At 43.4% G+C, this 19041-nt stretch overlaps 1 protein-coding gene across 1 annotated transcript; it reads right to left on the bottom strand.

Moving 5' to 3' along the window:
* Positions 1-6823: 6823 nt before the first annotated feature.
* On the bottom strand, positions 6824-18208 carry crabp1a (cellular retinoic acid binding protein 1a). Its single transcript, XM_053885753.1, has 4 exons — positions 17953-18208; positions 12896-13074; positions 9155-9268; positions 6824-7091 (listed from the first exon to the last, which is right to left on the bottom strand). Exons 1-4 carry the CDS (start codon positions 18020-18022, stop codon positions 7041-7043), a joined length of 414 nt encoding a protein of 137 aa, XP_053741728.1. The 5' UTR covers positions 18023-18208; the 3' UTR covers positions 6824-7040.
* Positions 18209-19041: the final 833 nt, after the last annotated feature.

Here is a 19041-nt window from a genome sequence, read left to right on the forward strand (position 1 = left end):
CATTTTCATGGACCATGATGTTTGCTGGCAGTATAGTGATTTGTTGTGAGAGTAAAAGCAGTACAACCTGGAGTGAAAAGAAATGAAACTCAGTAGAACCCAGACAGAATACATGTATCTAAATGAGAGAGAGAGAGACAGGAGGATCAATAAAGATGCAGCAGAGTAGATTTACAGGTGAAGAGGAAAGTGCTGGCCGGGGGAGACGACTATAGTTGTGATCAGTGACAAGAGTGGCATCTTGAGTGAAAGGAGGACAGAAGTGAGAACTGCCATGGTGTGTGGGTTAGAGACAGAAGCTCAGACAGGACAGGAAGCAGAGTTAGAAGAGTCTGAGTTGAAGATGCTCAGGTGTTTATTTGGAGAGAGTGCTCATGTAGAAAGTTCTGGAGACTAAGTTAGGAATGTTAAAGATGGAAGTGCTGGCCAAAAGTAGGAGGAGACATGATAAAGGAGGATATGATGATGGAAGCTGCGACCGGTGAGGATGCTAAAGATAAGTTCAGGTGAAGGAAACTGACTTGACCTGGCAACTCCTGACAGGAAAATGTTGAAAGACAAAAACTACTGCTAATAAGAGGAACTGTGTAATCATTATTTTTCATGAGAGAAGCCTTAGATGTGGTTCTTCTGCCTGACTGCATTTGTGTGTCACTTAGTACTTGACACGTTTGTCACGAAATATATCAGTGTGTACCAGTCACAACACATTTACACGCAAGACTGCCCATGACCTTTGGCATCTTTCCTGATGTGTTTACCCTCCATCCAAACAGAAGTGAAATGCCTTGACCCTGTAGTGGTCACAAAGACCTTACAAATGCAACTTGTTTTGAGTTCAAAACAATGATGCACTTACTGAGTCTTTGGACAAAAAAGAGATGTTGGATTTTTTCAACTTGATGCTCCGTTATCTTTCTGCATTTGCCATTGGGGGATGCCTCATTGAGTCTGCCTCTATTACCTTAGCCAATCTTGTACATCATCCTAATACTGTGAAGAAATCTGGTAGCTGGGTGTCCACTAACTTACCACTGTAATTACAGTGCAATAATTATTATTGTTTTTGCTTTAACAGTTAAGAGACATCAGGTATGTTAATTGAACACAAAAAAGTGCAGCAGAAAATGATCCTTCGTTTGAATAGGTTTTGCCTTTAAGCCCGGTTCTCAATTAAATTAAAGCATTTCAACTTTATTTTAGCTGTAAAAATAAGCAGGTGGTACCAGAACTTCACCGTAGTTAACATGGTAGCACTTGCTTTAATGGCAAAGGTCTGCTGAGTTTACTGTCAAAGACTAAGATTTATTCATAAACATCCTGTTTCTACCAGAAAAAAATGTTTTGCTGGTAACAAAAATGCCCTTTTTTAACTGGTAAAAACACTGTTTCTCTGTGTAACAACATAAGACTGCAGCTGCATTTTTACAGTGAAAAAAAAACTGATATGGACTAAAACATGACCACAGTATCAGTGCTTTTTTTTTTTTTTGCTTCAATGGGCAGTGCTGTAAATTAACTGTATTAATTTCAATTAGAAAAGAACATTCTTCAAAAAGAAAAACTACCTCTAATTACAAATACAAAACAAACACTGGACGGCCATTTTCTGCTGTAACACAAGGACTATCAGTGCTGTATATCAGAAAGGTCCATAACAGCCTAATGGTCATGTTATAATCCACTTTGATCAGAGGTTTGCCTGACGGTTATGATGCTCTCTAAACAAGGACTGTGTCCACAGTTTACACAATAGTTCACTTCGATTTGAGGCACTTTCTTTGGTCACAAAGCTTCTGAAGTGTCTGCCATGTGTCCTTTCTGTGGCATTTAATGCTTGGGAGCAGCATGAGACAGCATGTGGACCTCCAGGCATCTCCAGGACATCAATCTTGGTTTGAATTGGAAACTGGGACATCTGAGAGAGAGCAGTGAAAATGGACCATATGATCAGTGCACTAAAACTGTTTTTTTTTTCCTCTTTTTTTTATTGTTATGATAAGTGCATCTAGTGATGGCACACCAGAGACCATGAGTTTGTGATTTCAGAGGTGACACTTTAATTCATGTTCAAAACTTAAAAGTAGCTGAGAAAAGTACTGTACGTGAGACTGTTACCTGAGTGTTTTCCTTTTCTTCACCTGCAAATCCGTTAAGGTGTGGTAGATAAAGTACTTATACTGGAGTACAGAACTGCATTTATCTTAAAAGCTCTGCCTTCTGCTGTGTGCTTCACTGTCTTTGAAGTCAGGTTCACATCGTCACAGACACTTCAATACTGTAATGCATGCAACACTTCAGATCGCAACTTACCTTGAGATAGTCACATAGTCACATTTCTGAGATGAAACAGGAGCAGAGGTAGAAATGGAAGACACATTTAACAAACATGGCGTCCATCAGTTTGTTTGTTTGTTAACCCAAAGTTTCACAGTTTGAGCCCATCAGGGCATGAACAGAACATTAAAAACTCCACACTGACAATACAGTTTAATGAATGATTTGAGTTTTATTTTGAGAGAATATATAATGCTTAACTTATATAATGCTTAACTAAACACAGTAGTCACTATATTTTACAGAGATTCCATGTGATTTTAGTAAAGTCAAGTAATATCTTTTAATGTCTTTTATATATTTGATGCAAAACATAGAGCTCTTGCTGTTTCATTTACTGTTATGTTTTGTTGACAGTGTTGATGTTTTTAATGGTGAATTTCAGTCTTTCTTGCAGTGAAAGAAATTATTATATTGCTATTGCTGCTAAAAAACGATTCACTGTTTAAAAAACTCTTCTTGACTTTTTTTTTTCCAGAATCTACCATCTACAACCACTGAGGTTAAACAGCATTTAAAGACACCCTCAAATCCATTGGCATTTTCCCGGTGTACTCTTGCCCATCCTCTCGATGTCCATCCATGAATCTCAATAATTGTCTTCCTCACCTTCTTTTTCTTTGTTGACTATACTGTTATTATACTACAGCAAAATGACCAGGGCAAGCTATATTCATGTAGTATGATCAAGTTGTCATGGTATGTGGGGCCACATCAAACAACCCTATAGTATCCATGGATGCTTGTTGGCATTGACAATGACACACAATGACAGTTTGGATAGTCCACATGCTCCCATATCCACCCTTTTTCAGTTGATAGCAACACCTATCTGCGTTGACTTTACATGTCAATCGTTGACTTGCTGCTCAGCCTGACGCTCACCCTTGTAAAGAGGCAACTTTTGGTCTGGGATGTTACAAAATATAGACACATGGAACTGTTTAACTCACTCAACTCAGTACGATGAAACATCACGTACGTGTTGTACCAGGATAATGACGGGATGATGACCTTTTGCACAATAATTAATTGTCGTTGGCCAAACAACATTTTCCTTTTGATCTCTGGGGCGAAACTTTGAAGTCCACGTTGTTTCGGACTGAGAATACTCTTAGAATCCAGAGTAATTAGTCACAGGCCAGGGCCCATTCAGCCGATGACAATCTAATCTGGGACAGCCAAATCCAGACAAGGAGGAAACCTTTGTTTTTTAATCTTTACAAAGCGGCTCTGTACCCCACTGTAGTGACAGAGGCTCGACTGTTTGCTGTCCAACAGGGAGATGGGAAGAGCGGACCCCGTCCCCACAAAATGGAGCAAAAACAAGTTCTTCATTCAGCATCATGGTCTTGCCGTCGGAACAATCCCGTCATAAGTTCACAGCAGGCGCATGCCCTGGCTTTTGTGTTCTGGAGCATTGGGGTGCACTGAGGGGAAATTCATTCTTTCAGGGGGATACCGGGTCAAAAAGTAGAGTTGGTATAGATTCGACCCAATAGATTTGGCACTGAGGAATGGGAGCCTTGGTGGAGCTACTGTGTTAGTACTCAAAAGGCCGTGTGTTCAAAGGACAACCTTTAATCCCTGGCAGCAACGAAGAGCAGAGACGGATTTCCTCTTGCTTTTTGGTTCTGTGCCAATTTCTGGCCCGTTTCACCAGGGAAAGTCTTTGGCCTGCCTGAGCAGGGACACACACTTATGTGCCAGCATCAGCTATGGAGAATTGTCTTGGATGCTGTTCCAACTTGAGCATTTGTATGGAAGGTGTGCGCTGCCTGCCTTCAAAGCTAGATGCTGATATGTGCAAACGTTTCCGTCCACATCCCTGTTTGGGAGGGCTTGGGCTGGAGGCTATTCCAGCTCGCTTGCAGCAAGAGAGAGGGACAACCAGATCAGTCACAGGGTGCGTATATCAATCCAAAGTGTATGAGCAGGTGGAGATGAAGTCTCCATTCAGTGGGGAAGCATTCGTCTCCTAGCCAGTACAGACGCAAAAGCTGGTGATCCTTTTTCTTTGTCGAGAGACTTCTGCAATGGCATCACACCAAATAACCCTGTCAGAGGATGTGGATTCAGTCCCGTATCACATGTCCGAGTCTATTTTAGAACACTTCAGGCCAGTGGAGTATGTGAAGGGCACACAGCAAATGTATATAATTTGCAGGAGATTGTTGAAATCAGTCACATGGTGTGGAAACACCATCAAACATTTATGCCAGTCAGACCTTTGTGTAACGACTCCAATGCAACATCATGAATAATCCCACTGCTTGTACGTATTGAAGATTTATGGACTCTGTGCAATACCTCTGACCATATCTCCTCATCGATCTCTTCAATCATGCTTTTATACAGGCAGCTGTTCTAAAGCAGTTTTCCCGCAATGCATGGTCAAAGTTGTCCATTGACCCCCTCAGTGCGTGTCATGCCGCACACTGCGACACATTGGTGCAAAATGTCAAGGGCAGAAGCAAGATGGCCGACGGGGAGATGGCGTGCAGCACTGGGGAAGGAATATCTTCCTTCTATTGCATGCGATCCCTGCTGGGAAAAAAATAAAGGCACTTCAAGGAATACCTGAAGAGAGTTTTAACTTCAGTACTGAGTTCCGTTATCATAATTTGTGCTAGAATGAGTCATGACCACCAGGGGTTGCTATAGTTTTCAGCTGTTTTTTTCCTAAAAATGTAGAGAAATATAAGTCAAATGTCAATATTCCTTGTACAATTCCACTCTGCTTTGGTGTTCCCCATCACCAAAATCCAACACACGCTACCTCCACCTCCCAGACCTGGGACACCCCCTTTACTGGGAAAAATCCAGGGGAGAACCCGATCCATCCTGCCAAGTTTGATGGGGCAACATGCTACTTTGCACTTTTGAAAAATGCAAATCATTGCGTGGATTCTAGATAAACAGCTTAGAACATTAACAAGCACCATCTCCCTTTGGGTACTAGTAAAGTTTGACTATGTTTGAGTGTCTGGACAACAGTAAATCACCAGTTTGCCAGCTTCCACATACACACTGACTAATTCACAGTGATGGACATCAAAACAATATCTCAAATGTTAAGTTTAAGGAAGAGCTTTCCAACATGGTAATATTAAGATACTTAGAAATGCTGATAGACAAACTTTGTTTGTTCTTTCACTAGTGTGACTGGAATTACATGTCAGAGCCACTTAGTCTGTTGTTGCACTGTAACTTTCCATCTAAAATGTTGTTCTTCCTCACCACATTCAAAACTGCCTCTCTATCTGACGGGGACTGGAGGAGCTTCATACATTTTTAAAATTGTTGATAGTAACTGGCTACAGAGGAGGAGATAAAAATCCGGCTTGAAAGGTTAGTGAAGCAAAAGAGGTCAGATAAATAAAATGGCTCTGTTGGGTCGGATTATGTTACCTACACATGACAGTCAGCCCCAGTGGGAGGTCGCACCAGACCACCACTCCACCTTTTCCTCTGGATCCCAAAGCATGTTCTGTTCGTGAGAGAAAAAGTGTGCCTTGACATGTTGACACCACTCTTCTTCTGGCAGCAGCACAGGAGCATCAGGGAAAAATGTGGTGTGACAGTGCAGAGTACATCACTATTGCTGGTCCACCACACTGTTCAGTTAACTTTCTTAAAGTAAATAATAAGTATAAATTAGCTTTCCAGGATGAGAGATCTGTCAGTTAAGATAGTAATTTATCAAATCAATTACGTTGAGAAACAGATGCACAAATCAAAATTACCATGGACCAATGAACACACATGGCATCAGGAGGAAGCTGAGCAAGACGGAAATCAGAAAAGAGGCGTCACTTGGAGACAATGAAAACAACCTAGATTTTGCCTGTCCTCCTTCAATATGACCACCTGGCTTGAAGACACCACCGGTGGATGCTGTAGCAAAGTTGTTCATTGCAGATGAAGCTCGTCTCCCGTCGCATCTCAGCACTTTTTTTTGCAGTTTGCAAAAATTTTACGACGACGAGTTTGGGGTGCTGGTGTGTGAGGTCCCAGAACTCCTGCTGACCATTAGAAACCCAACCAATGTCTGTAGTGTCTGTGGTGAAGGGCTGCTGTCTTTATTTATTTTTGTCATCATGAGCAGAGCTGATGGCAGCAGCCCTGATGTGTGATGGCCTGGACTGTCTCTCACCAGCTGCAGCAGCATTGGAGCATTGAACCCTGCCTCAAGTGTCTTATCTACACTGCACAGTTACATGCAACATGACCATTGCCATCACGCAATAATCATGCAGCTGCAGTTGATAATGGCTGCAATAAAACATGCCTCATTTACTACAATTACTACACAATCCACGACACTACATTGTACTGCTTATGACTGCTATGATATTGTACTGGAAAACAGTCACATTTACAGATTAAATGAATTTGTGAAGTACATTTGAAGTACAACAAGATTTAATACAATGTTTGATGCAGAAGTGTCACTTGGTAACCTTGAAAACGCTTCTCCAATTTTCATAAATAATATGAACCTTCTGTTTCGCTCATTTTTATTGATTCTTGTCATTTCACAGAAGCAATATTTTGTTGCAAGTAGACTCAATTCTCACTGAACCTTTGGATCTGAATGGCAGGGGAGGTCCTTGCTCTTCTCTAGATTTAATTAATATTCACTGTTGCTAGGAGAAAAAAAAAATCTTTTCTGGTTTTTGCTTCTGGTGTGTTGAAGTGCTTCATTCCCGGATGTAGATCCTTGTACATACTACATCATCAGCCCCGAACACCTGTGGATAGTAGAAAAGATCAGTTGAAGTATAAGACATTGACGCACAGATGTTTCATAAATATTGAGTTTTTGTGGCTCATTTTGCAAGAGAGAAAATGCTCATCAAGATAATTATGATAACATGTCGCATCATTTGCTTCTTTGCCAGAAGCCACATTAAACTGATTCTGACTAGAACAGCGGTGCATGGATCAGGGCTCCGATCACGCCGTCCAGGCTTGGATCCCTGCTGTGGACAGCTTCTTCAACTTGAGTGCTTGCCTCAAGACAAAACAGCATTTTATAAACAAATCATAGCCAATCCATAGTTCCGAGATTCATAGCACACAAGTTGCTCGCTTTCAATTGTAAGAGGATTCAGAGATCGAATGAACGGCAGGGCACTCAGAGACAACAAGCATGACCAAAGTGTGAAGAGCAGAAAAAGCCCAACCCACACGTGACTCTCAACAAGAGCAAATACTTGTTGGAGCGGAATGTGTTCTGACACATTCAGCTTTTATTCCCCAGACACTCAAGAAAAGTTCATAAAGGCTGTGGCCTGGCATCATCAAATCATTTTCCTACTCCAGACACCTCACATTCAAGTAAAAGCCAACACTATGAAGATTATACAGTATGTACTGTATGTACTAGTGATGAGTAGATGAAGTTTCATGAAACAGTGTCCTGATGTTCAGAGTCCACCAGATGGCACTATCTCTTGTAAAATCTTTAGACGTGAACAACGAATTCAATGAAGCCTCACATCATTTCTGAACCAACAGCGCCATCTAGTGGCCCCTGAAAATGTAGACACTGCTTCATCAACCCTGCAAAACCGTTTCACGATACCCCATCTACCCATCACTAATATGTGCTGTACGTAATGTGGTGCAACTTTGTCTCCCCACTTCTTATTTACACTACAACTTGACGGCTCATGCTTCTGGGAACGCACCTGCAGCCACTTCTCTTAATCGCCCTGCCTTCTGCTTTGTGTGCCAGGGCATCCAGTACTGTATTCCTGCTTGCTAAAGGGTTGTCTTTGTTACTCATCAGCCATTACTGTTACCTTTCGACTTTTTATCTGACCATTTTCCATGTGTCGGCTCTTTGTCATCCTGTTGTGTGGGTTTGTTGACCTCCCTGTGTCTCCTCACTTGGGCCTTGGGTTTGTCGTCCGAATTGGTGTTTGGGCTACGACTCTTTCTTTCTCATATAATATTGAACTTTTGTCAGTTTTCAGTTTTTCATCCGCCGTTAATTATTCATCCTCAGAACTAAGGTTCCCTTCAGTCTCAGACTGGATAAGAGACAGAAGTGCCGCAGGACCATGGATTTTCTTCTCACCAAGCAAGTAGTCCAAGTCACCTTATTCAGATATTACCAAAAACATTATGTTTAGTGTTATTATGTATGTATGTCTTTCAGCATTTCCTGGCACGGGCTGCTGCAGCAAGTCAGTCTCCTCCACTTCATCCTGTCTTTGTAATCTACACAGCACGCCTGTTCTTTCTTTGAAGCCTGCAGTTGTTGCTTTAACTGTGGATGTTGCTTCTGCATGCATATCAGGTAAATGCAACTGACTGTGGGAGAGAGTAAAGCTCCCCTGAGTGTGCTCTCTCTCTGTGTGCACACCGTTGGTCCTTCTCTGTTCTCCTCCACGAGGCTTTAGACTCACTGACTCCTGCAATCAATCCCAGTTAATACCGGAGGTATTAGTGAGATGTCAGCCGAGCGGCTTCCCTTGTTCTCTTCTCACATCCCACAACAGGGTGGGTGGAGGTTCCTCTCCCTGGGCCTACAGATGATTCTCCAGGGTCACTTCAAACACTGAACTGCCAGTGTTAATTTGTGGAACTTAAGGGGACCATGAATTGTATCCAATGGTCTCAGAGTTATCTACAGTGTTAGCAAGATGAAGCGCCACCTGAACTAACCGTGTCGGTGTAAACATCTCATAAATCCATTCTTGTGAGCAAAATGATTAGGTGCCTGAAGAGTCCCACCCAGAGTGCTAAACAGGCAGAGACAGATCTTCTCACAAGACAAATATCAGGTGTGTGAATTGAAACTTACCAGTGTGAGCTCGTCGCCATTGAGCTCTCGGGTCCAGTAAGTTTTGGGTCCATCCCCGTCCACCAGTGTTTGCTGACAGTGGATCCTGTTCTCTGACTCCCAGATGGCAAGACTCTGCAGGAGAGAGCACAGATCCAGTGATGTTATTAAAAACGTTCTCTGGATTTACTGGGCTACAGCCTTACTGGTCGAGCATGTGCAGCCGTGTTTCTACCTTCACAGACACCACGGTCCTTGAGGCTAACTTAATTCAGAAACATCCCATCTGACAGAATGTTGCTCTGAGAAAGTGAAGATAATTCGTTGTGTCCTTGTTGCACTAATGGTGACTAATGGCAAGGAATGATCCTGCACATTTCAGGGCTAATAAAATCCATCACGGTTACATCGCGCTTACTCTAAGCAACATCCCTTTCTTCATCTGTGGGGTTTAATACACTGCTGACTCCTCATGACAGCTTCAACTCATGAGCCAAGGGTTTGGAGCTTTAGGAGTGGGTTGATGGGAAATGCGTGGCATTTTCCAGAAGCATATTTGAGAGGATACACAGGTCACACTGTGGACACGAGAGCCTGATTCAGCCCATTGGTCATCATCATCATCCCATGTGCTGGCTAAGGATTTCCACCCCACACACAGTCACCCATCTCTTTACACAACCTATCCTCAGGATATAGAAGATGGTGCCATGAGACCAGAACCATATGCATCTTTGTATCATGTGCCATTAAATGTTTACACATATACCCATTATATTTATCCAGAGAGTAGGCAAAACACCTAATATTCATGCATTTGTGGAGTTCATTTTACTGAGCATATAGAATCTTTACTAGTGTAACATATAGAAACGTGCCCTGAGGCTACGCAGAGCTTCACAGAGAAACTTCTCGGTTCAGGCTCAAACAAATCCAGCAGCAACGTGACAAAGATACCAAGAGATGATACTGCAAGGTCGTATTAAATTTTCATTGAGTCCATCACTGCAATAGCGTCGTAAAAGCTTTCTGTACCCCAAAATATACACTCCTTTGCCAGCATTTATGTGGAACATTGATAACAACCAAACAATCCAGTGCACATCAAAGAAAGAGGGGCTACATCTAATATGTTCCACAGGAAGACATCTCAACGTGTATTATATTCCTTATTTTCACTTTTGTCTGTTCAGTTTCATGTACACAGTATTTCATTCATCAAGAAATACAACCAGAAATGTTCAATATTAAGATCAGATCTAATTTATATCCTAAAATATAAATTAGTTCAGAACCCCCCAAAAAACAGACTTAGGTTCAATACTATATTGTAATATAATATAAGCTTTTAATACATGAACCGCTATGTTTTTTTCCAGTGGTCACCTCTGACATACTCCCAGAGTAATGTCATATCAAAACTACGGAATTTTAAATGCGTTGTTTTTACGAAGTGACGCTTATTTAAAAGGGCTGCCTTGACCTTTGCGCTGCTTCATGTAGAAAGAGCAACAGGAAGATCCTTGATGGCACGTGAGCGGTTTTCTACATCGCCTGCAACAAGGGTCATGTCCCTGAAACTATCTGCGGTAAAATTTCTACATAGAGGGAGACGGTTAACACTTGGATTGCTGCTTGAAATGCAAAATTCACATTCAGTACCGTCATAGCTCAGCCCTGAGGAAAGGCAAATAGATGGCTCTCTCCCTCACAGCCAAAAACTGTCACTTGAGAAGTCCTTCCATCACCTATTTGAGTGCAGTGGTGATACAGCGCCATGCTCCAGATGATGATGATCCACTACGATCCAGATGATACTCCCATGATCTTTTGAGGATCACAGAAATGCTTGTTTCCTGGTGTCATGAAAATATGGAAGTGACTGGGTAGATGTATTTTTAAACTAAATTACTCCTAAATGGGTGGACATGGTTCTTCAAATGCCAATTTCCAGTACACAACAGTAAAGTTACTTAATAGTTGTATTGATACTTGACTTCTCATTGACTGAGGAGTCAAGTATTAACACAGATATGTCCTGTCATGGTTCCCCCTTCTCCAACTTTTATTTTGGAACTGCTTCCTGCTTTGTTTCAGCCTGTAATGATCACACCTGACCGCAACTCTACTGATCCACTGACACGTGGCGTTCAATGCCAGAGCCTCATCTCCTGTAGCTCATGATGTCTTCAGTCTCTGCAAGTATTTTCCCACTGGATTACTTGTGTGTACTTGTTTGTGTCATGTGTTCATTAATTTACCGTTTCGCTAATTCCTGCCTCTGCGCGTTGGTCTCCTCCCCCACTCGCTCCCAGCGCCACAGTATGCTCTGGACCACATAGACCCACATAGACTGGCACAAAGGCGTTGGGCACCAGGATCTCAGCTTCAGAGATTTTATTTTGCAGTTTTCTCTCATTATTTGCCCTCTTCTCTTCTCTGAGACTTTTAGTTGTCGTTTCATTTTCTCCCCGTGCTCATTCTGTTTGGTTTTAATTGTTCATGTTGTGTGCTTCCTCTTTGGTTGGTCTACATTAAAACCAGCAATCCCAACTCTTCTGCCTCTTTGCATGTGATAAAGGTCATCTCTTGTAAGTCACAATGAGTCAGCACCACACCATGAAGGTGATCTGTTTTTAGGTTCTTGTTGGTTCAGTTTTTAATTGTTTGAACTCTTGTGAATGGTTAGGTGTCAACTCTGCACTCAGACTTCCCAATGGCATGTGACATCAGAACTATACGACATGCTGTGTTGACGCACGGCAACCCGTCCAGTACGCTGATCGGTGGTAGCCCCCTTCACACACACTGGCAGCGAAATTGGAGAGAAGAAAATAAAGAACTGGGGTTCAAATATATTTTAAAAATGTGTCTAATATAAGAAACTCTCAAAGATACAGTAGCTACTGTGACTCTAATTCAGTCTTTGTGCTGGTAACTTATGCTGGTGAACTGATTTGTCTTCTCTTTGCATTCTGTCCTGTAACTCAGGGCATTATCAGGTGCTTGAGCTTTTATAGTATTTATCCGTTGCTCTAACTGCTGTGCCCTTCCCGACATGAGACTCACACAAGTGGGAGCTTTTCACATGCTCTCGTACCACAATTGCCATGTGTCACACATTTGTGATAGCATGTGATAAATGTTCTTCCCTTCCCTTCTTCTGCCGCTTATCCGGGGTTGGGTCGCAGAGGCAGCATTCGGAGCAAGGAAGCCCAAACTCCCCGATCCGCACAGACCTCCCCCAGCTCATCCCTAGGGATCTTGAGGCGTTCCCAGGCCAGACTGGAGACATAATCTATCCAGTGAGTCCTGGGTCTTCCCTGGGGGTCTCCTCCCGGTAGGACATGCCCGAAACACCTCCCCAGGGAGGCGTCCTCAGCTGGTTCCTCTCGATGTGGAGGAGCAGCAGCTCCACCCCGAGCTCCTCCCGGATGACCGAACTCCTCACCCTATCTCTAAGGGTGCGCCCAGCCACCCTGCGGAGGAAACTCATCTCAGCCGCTTGTATCCGCGAGATCGATCTACGTTCCCACCCTCACCTATGGTCACGAGGTTTGGGTAATAACCGAAAGGATGATAAATGTTCTGTAAAAGGTTATTTGAGGAGTCATTTGTGTTAGTTGTGCTCTACACAGATGTGGACACAAGCGCCAGCCTATGTTTCTGACCAGGGGACATCAAGACCACAGCAGACAGCTGGATTTGTCACCACTGAAATGAGAAGTCTGATCATGGTTTAATTCACTGTGCAGTACTTACTTTACATTTCCGTCCATCCACTGTCTCCTCATCAAACTCTTCCCCGATGTGGAAGTTGATCTCAGTGGTGCGCACGCTGGTGGACGTTTTGATGTAAAACTGCTCATCGTCCTGACGAATCTCCACGTGTGGATTAGAGGCTGCTGCCACCGCCACCTTCCTCAACATGGCATTCACACCTGAGCAAGACAAACACAATTCGTTTTCTCTCGCAGGAGTATAAAGGGGTGTGTGTGTCTGTGTGTGTGTGTGAGTGTGTATGTCCTGTCCATCCAATGATCTGTCAGATGGACTTTTTACATCGGCAGCCGGGTCCAGGAGCACAGAAAAAAAGTCTTTTGTTTGGTGACAGGCCGTTTTTTTTTTTTGACTGAATCACACTTCATGTGTCTCCAGGCCTGAATGTCATCTTGAATCTGGACTGAATCCAACAAGGCTGTAGTTTCTTATTAACTTCAATGGTGCATGTAATCATCATTGTTTCCACCTCAGACTCACACTTGGTGCTAGTTCTTGTTCTGCAGAAGTGGATGCTGCTGCTGTGGCCCCGGGTCTAAATCCTTTAAAGCAGCAGTGTCAAACTGATCCACTAAGAACCTCACCTTCTCACCAGTCAGGTATATGGAGACTGTCATGACTTGACTGTCAGTCTTGTGCTGCTTGTTTCAGCTGACTCCCGATTGGTTAATCAGTGTGTGCTTGTTTGGTTGGAACAAAAACCCGCAACCGCCGGGCCCCTTTATGGATCAGTTTGAGGCCCCTGATTTAAAGTCTTTTACGGCCGTTGGAGCGTGAAACTGAAATGATAAAGTTACGTTGAAGTTACGTTCAATTCACGTTGAATTGAATTTGAAAACTGCTGTTGATAGACATATAGATATATAGATAAACAGATAGATATATATATGCTCATCATCGTCGATAAGGTGGGGATTCTTTTGTTCAGTTATTTTTCTTAAGGCTTTAGTTTCCCCTACAAAACCTCCTGAATAATACAGAAGATCATGGGACAAAACAAATCTGTTTCTCTCTTTTTTTACATGACTAAATGCAGCAGACCTAAAACAAAGGAGTGTGTCTACGTGACATCACTCAAAATGCTGATGTATTGAAGGGCTATTTATTCAGTCAGGCGTGTGATGTGTGATGCCTGAGAGTGGACTGATAACAGACAGTCAGACATGGAGGACAGGCCTATGTCTGTAGCCTGCTCCAAGTCTGTACCTGAGAGAGCAAACACAACAGTGAAGGATTGTATGGATTCATGACCATCAGGTCTAACATGAGCGACCACACTGCAAATTGTCTGGCAGTCACTGTCAGATGTTACGAGATAATGGACTTATTTCAAGTGCAGTATCAGATGCACTACTATTTACCTTACCAAGGCAATACAAGGTTGAGAACATCTGATGCAGATACACTCCAAAGTGGTAGTTTTCTAAGTCAGTTCAAATGGGAGGGCGTGATCTGCTTTCACCTTGGAGGTGTGGGGAAGATGGAATAGATTTCTACCCCTTAATAAACAAGTCAAACTTGTCTGCCCTCTGGGATCTCTGACCCTGTTACTGTCGCTCAAACCCTCTGACCTCTTTTGGTCCGAGAATCAGCAGAAGATTGGCTTGAGCAGAATGTTAATGTTCTCTGCGATCACATACACCCGCGCACACACAGTCAAACACACACAGTCCCTCAATTAGTAGTGTGAGTCTGACGTTTGGGAACAGCTCTGTCCACTGAGAGGAACAAAAGCGAAGAGTCAACAGCTATGAGGATGCTGATGGGAAGTGGCGGCTCTGGAATCTGACTTTACTGTAATCCAGGCCCGTCTCAAAGGACCGACTCTTGACGTCAGAGGGAAGAAGTGACAAGATGCAGCAGATGTGACGTTCATGACTTCATAAGGTGTTAACAGACGAGAGAGGAGCTGTGGACTCATGATGTTTGCTTCTGCGCTTTCAAGTAAAAGCTCTGTGTAACGGATTGTCTGGGAAGTAAAAGCAAAGCTGAACACAAGTCAAGTCAACACTTGGTAGAACTTTTTGCCACGTAGTTCCCTTACGGTGTGTCTGCAGTGATCAGTAATGCCTGATCAACTAGCTATGTCTTGCCATGGGAATCATTAATGCTCATGTAAATTAAAACAAATAAGTGACTGTTTAGTTTTCCAGCATGGCCTCGAGTCATGCGATACTAGTTAACATCTGCTGTAGTTTGTCTTTCTTCTTTTGTCTGCTGAAGCAAAACCCAGCTTGGCACCCATGTTGGCATCCATAAACTGACTACTCCAGCATGAGAAAATAAAAATCCTGGCATACATGTGTGAATGAATGAAGCTCTTCTAAAACATTCTAAGCCAAATTCGACATTTCACAGAGATTAAAAAGGAGCTGAGTGAAGAACACTTCTGATTGTTTCTGCCCCTTATACCCTCTGTGTGTGTGCCTGGTTTAGCAACGCATGTGAGGACCAGTTCTTGGAAACCCACCTACTGATGAGGACATTTTGCTTTGTAGGGACATTTTTGGTTGGTCACGGTTAAACCTCAATTTGAGGATGAAAACTTCAAAATAACTATAAGCCGCTACTTTTTTCTTGTGGTCTGAGCCCTGTGGCTTGTACAACAACACAGCTAACATATGGATTTTTACAAGCTGAAATCAGGTGAAATCAGAGGCGATGAAATCTATGAAATCAGAGGCTTTTTTATTTCCCCTTGAAGCACTCAAAATGCGCTGTTTTCACCCGAGTGTCCACAGCTCCGTCAACAAAGTGGATGTCCTGGAGGTCTGGAATTGAGAAGCAGCCGCTGAGACCAGCAGTGGAGCCGGAACTTTGGGCACGAAACAGCGCACTTTGACTGCTGTAATGTGACTAAAAGATGTGACACGCTGTCTTGAGACAAAAGTGTGTACGGCTCAAAAGTGATGAAAAGACGTGAACTCAAGAGAGTCGGGTTTTGGCCGGTGACTTGATGGCTGGAGAGCTACACCTTGTCTGTTGCGAGAGCAACATTGATAAGACGCTCCTTATTATGCAGCTTGTTTCCGCTATTTCCTCACTCTCGATGCTGGACCCCGTTTTCAAAACTAGTTTTGAAAAGCGTTTTTAAGCCGGTGCACCACTGACCAGTCCACAGCGGAGACCGCACCACTGAACCTACGGCTTGTAGACCGGTGCGGCTTATGTATGAACAAGATCTATTTTCCTTCTTAGATTTAGAGGGCGTGGCTCATATTCTGGTGCGCTCTATAGTCCGGCATTTACAGTAGGTAATTATAAATATGTGTTTAAGTCTGTTTTACAGTCCTCGTTAACGTTAGCCACTTGCTTAGTGTGGTTATGTTTAAGGTGAGAAGTAGGGGAAAGCATGTCCATGCGAACGTGTGTGTGCGTATTGATCCTTGCTGTGTGACGCTCTCAGTGACTGTGGTTACAGGCAGAGTAGCTCTATTAAACCGCTAAATCTGACAGCGTCATGTTTACATGCAGTGGAGAGACAATCCAGCTATGGGAAGTTCGCCTATGTGATGAGCACTCAGTCCTTCTGGTTCCTATGACCGTAGAGGAAGAGCACTCGAAGCTGAAGCCATTTCAGACTGTTATACTGAACTCTGCAGTCAGCGATGGTGTTGACTGTACTGAACTAGTTTAACTTCAGGGGTCCAGAATCACGACGGATCAACCCCGTCACCGCCATGGTCTCTGCAGGCTAATGGCCATTGGCACCATGTTGGTGACCCCTGTTGTAGACAGAGTCCATTTCTGGCTCTAAACATGACCCACAGGGTTTGTCTCTCTACTAGCCCAGGGTACCTCAGTACTCTTGCTTTAACAAACGATTGATCTACCTTGTACATTATTCTAATAGCCTTCTTCTGTAGCAGAAGCAGTGGTCGTTTTTTTTTTTTACTTTGGTAGGTGTTACCCCACACCACAACATGTTCATGTATCCATTTATCAAACTTCATTTCACAGAATTTAATGGTAATAACTGTTGGTAGGTTTTCATTCTTTTTAGCGCCAGGCGCTAACAATAGACTCCTTTTTTCAGTGTACCAACGCCCAGTTCACTGCAATGGGCCTCCTACAGTACATATAGCTCCTGTCGTCACATTCAACATCGAATGGAAACACGACGCTTCGTCATAAAGACATCACCTAGTCTTCCTCTTCATTTTGGGTTTATCTTAATTTATCACAATTTTGTCTGTACGATCAGTTATCAATGGGAATATTAATGGCACATACTGTCTTTAGTTTATCATTCTCGAGACAGGCTGGCTGAATCTGCCATTTTTTACTGAGACCACGTTTTGTTTCAGAGCAGGTCAGTATGGCGCTGTGTTGGTAGCTGTAGCCGGATGCCAGCCACCGCCCAAGGAAAGCACATTCAGGCTGCTAGAGGAACTTCAAGTCAGTCAAGTTCATCGAGAGCTTTGGAAATAAGCAATGTGTAAAGACCCTACGACAATGCAGTTGGCACCCATTTATATTTCTGCAGCAGGGTGACGCTCCCTCTTCCTAGACGGTTCTTGTTCAGCTCTCCAGGGGGACTTAACTGCATTTTTTTTCAATAGGTCTCCCGCCAGCTTTTCCACTTCGCCCTGTCTATCTCAGAGGTCGCTGTGACAGAGTGCTAGCACACAATTGAATGACCCAGATAAACCTGCCCAAACCTCAAGCATCATCAGTTAACCACCAAGAATAGTGGAAATGACTGGACACAAGAGAATTGAAGTGGGTTCCACAGAGACCTCGCCTGGCATAGCTAATGCATGCCCTAGTTAAATGCTTTACATGAATAATGTTACCCCCCTTCTCGCCATACAACAATAGCACTTCTGTTTAGGCTACAATTCACTGTTTCATATGTCCTGTTGAAGAGTTCACTCCAGCAGCATCTACCGCAATTTATTAGGAAACAATGTCATCTTGTTGGAACTGAGAGCGGGAATGCCATTCTCAAGCAACAAGAAAAGCCTATGTCCATGGTCATGATGGATGGTTTGACTCATGCGGAGAAGTCCGGGCAAAAAGAAGAAAGAGGGGCTTACCCAGAGCTTTGAGAAGTTCATCAAAATTCTCACTGCTCTTCATCTTCCAGGTGCCAGCAAAGTTTGGCATGGTTGCCTATGAGGACCAGTTCCACACGGAGAAGTCTTCAATATTTTCTCCAGCCTCTTCTGTCACTGCGCTCCTCTGCTCCTTCCACTCTTCCACTCTTCCACTCAAGTGTGTTATTCTTTCCCAACACGTTCTCACACACACCGGCAAGGCGCTCCCACTCTCTGCCGTCTGAGTGAGCTGGCAGAGATCAGCTTGGCTCACTTTTATATATGCTGTCTTTAATAGGAGTCAGCGGAGGTCCCTCCCACTCCCACGTCTGTCCTAGTAACAGCCCAGCGGGGAGACTGCTCCTGCCCAATACAAACAACTTTTCAGACATTTCTGCTTTTCACAAAAGTTATTCATGAAGCGGTAAAACTGGTCTTTGGGAGTTCATTTGTTTCACAGCCAAAAAAATGAGTAACAAGAAAGTACATTTTTGAAATTTTAAAATTTTGTTAACGTTTGGTCTATTGTTTTGGTCGGACCTCATCAGACCTTGATGCGTGGTTGCTCACATTATACCTGAGGCAGACAGTCAGAATACTGCATGTCTGCATGGTGTAAGCACGTACAGATAATCAAGGTGGATTTGAGAATCTGTTGGTGAGAACCTGTCCCCGGCAGCAACAGTCTTGATCTCAGAGATGATTTATGGCTCTGGTGAAGACTCCTCTTTAATCACTGAAAGACAGTGAATGGGCTTAATGAGTGTGCCTAGCCCTAGCAAAGCAAAAACCTAAAAATCGTCCGCTGGGGGTCAGGACCCAAGACGTACCAACCTCGACAAAATAAGTCATTCTGAAGTGTCAGAGTGTGTCATGTATTTCTTCCTCCTAACTCCTTTGCTGAAGCCAAGGCACAGCCGATGGCTCCGTTCCACAGAAAAGAGCTGAGGTCGATCCATTTGTATTAGACGTGTTGGTGATCCCCTAGTGGTGGGTTGACAAAACAACGCTTGCATTCTCTCCCCAGTTTGGCTGCCTGTATGGATGCCTCAAGTGATGAGCCATTCTAGGGAATCAAGCTCATCTCTG

The sequence above is a fragment of the Synchiropus splendidus genome, chromosome 14 (assembly GCF_027744825.2).
Source record: "Synchiropus splendidus isolate RoL2022-P1 chromosome 14, RoL_Sspl_1.0, whole genome shotgun sequence".
Taxonomy (NCBI): Eukaryota; Metazoa; Chordata; class Actinopteri; order Syngnathiformes; family Callionymidae; genus Synchiropus; species Synchiropus splendidus.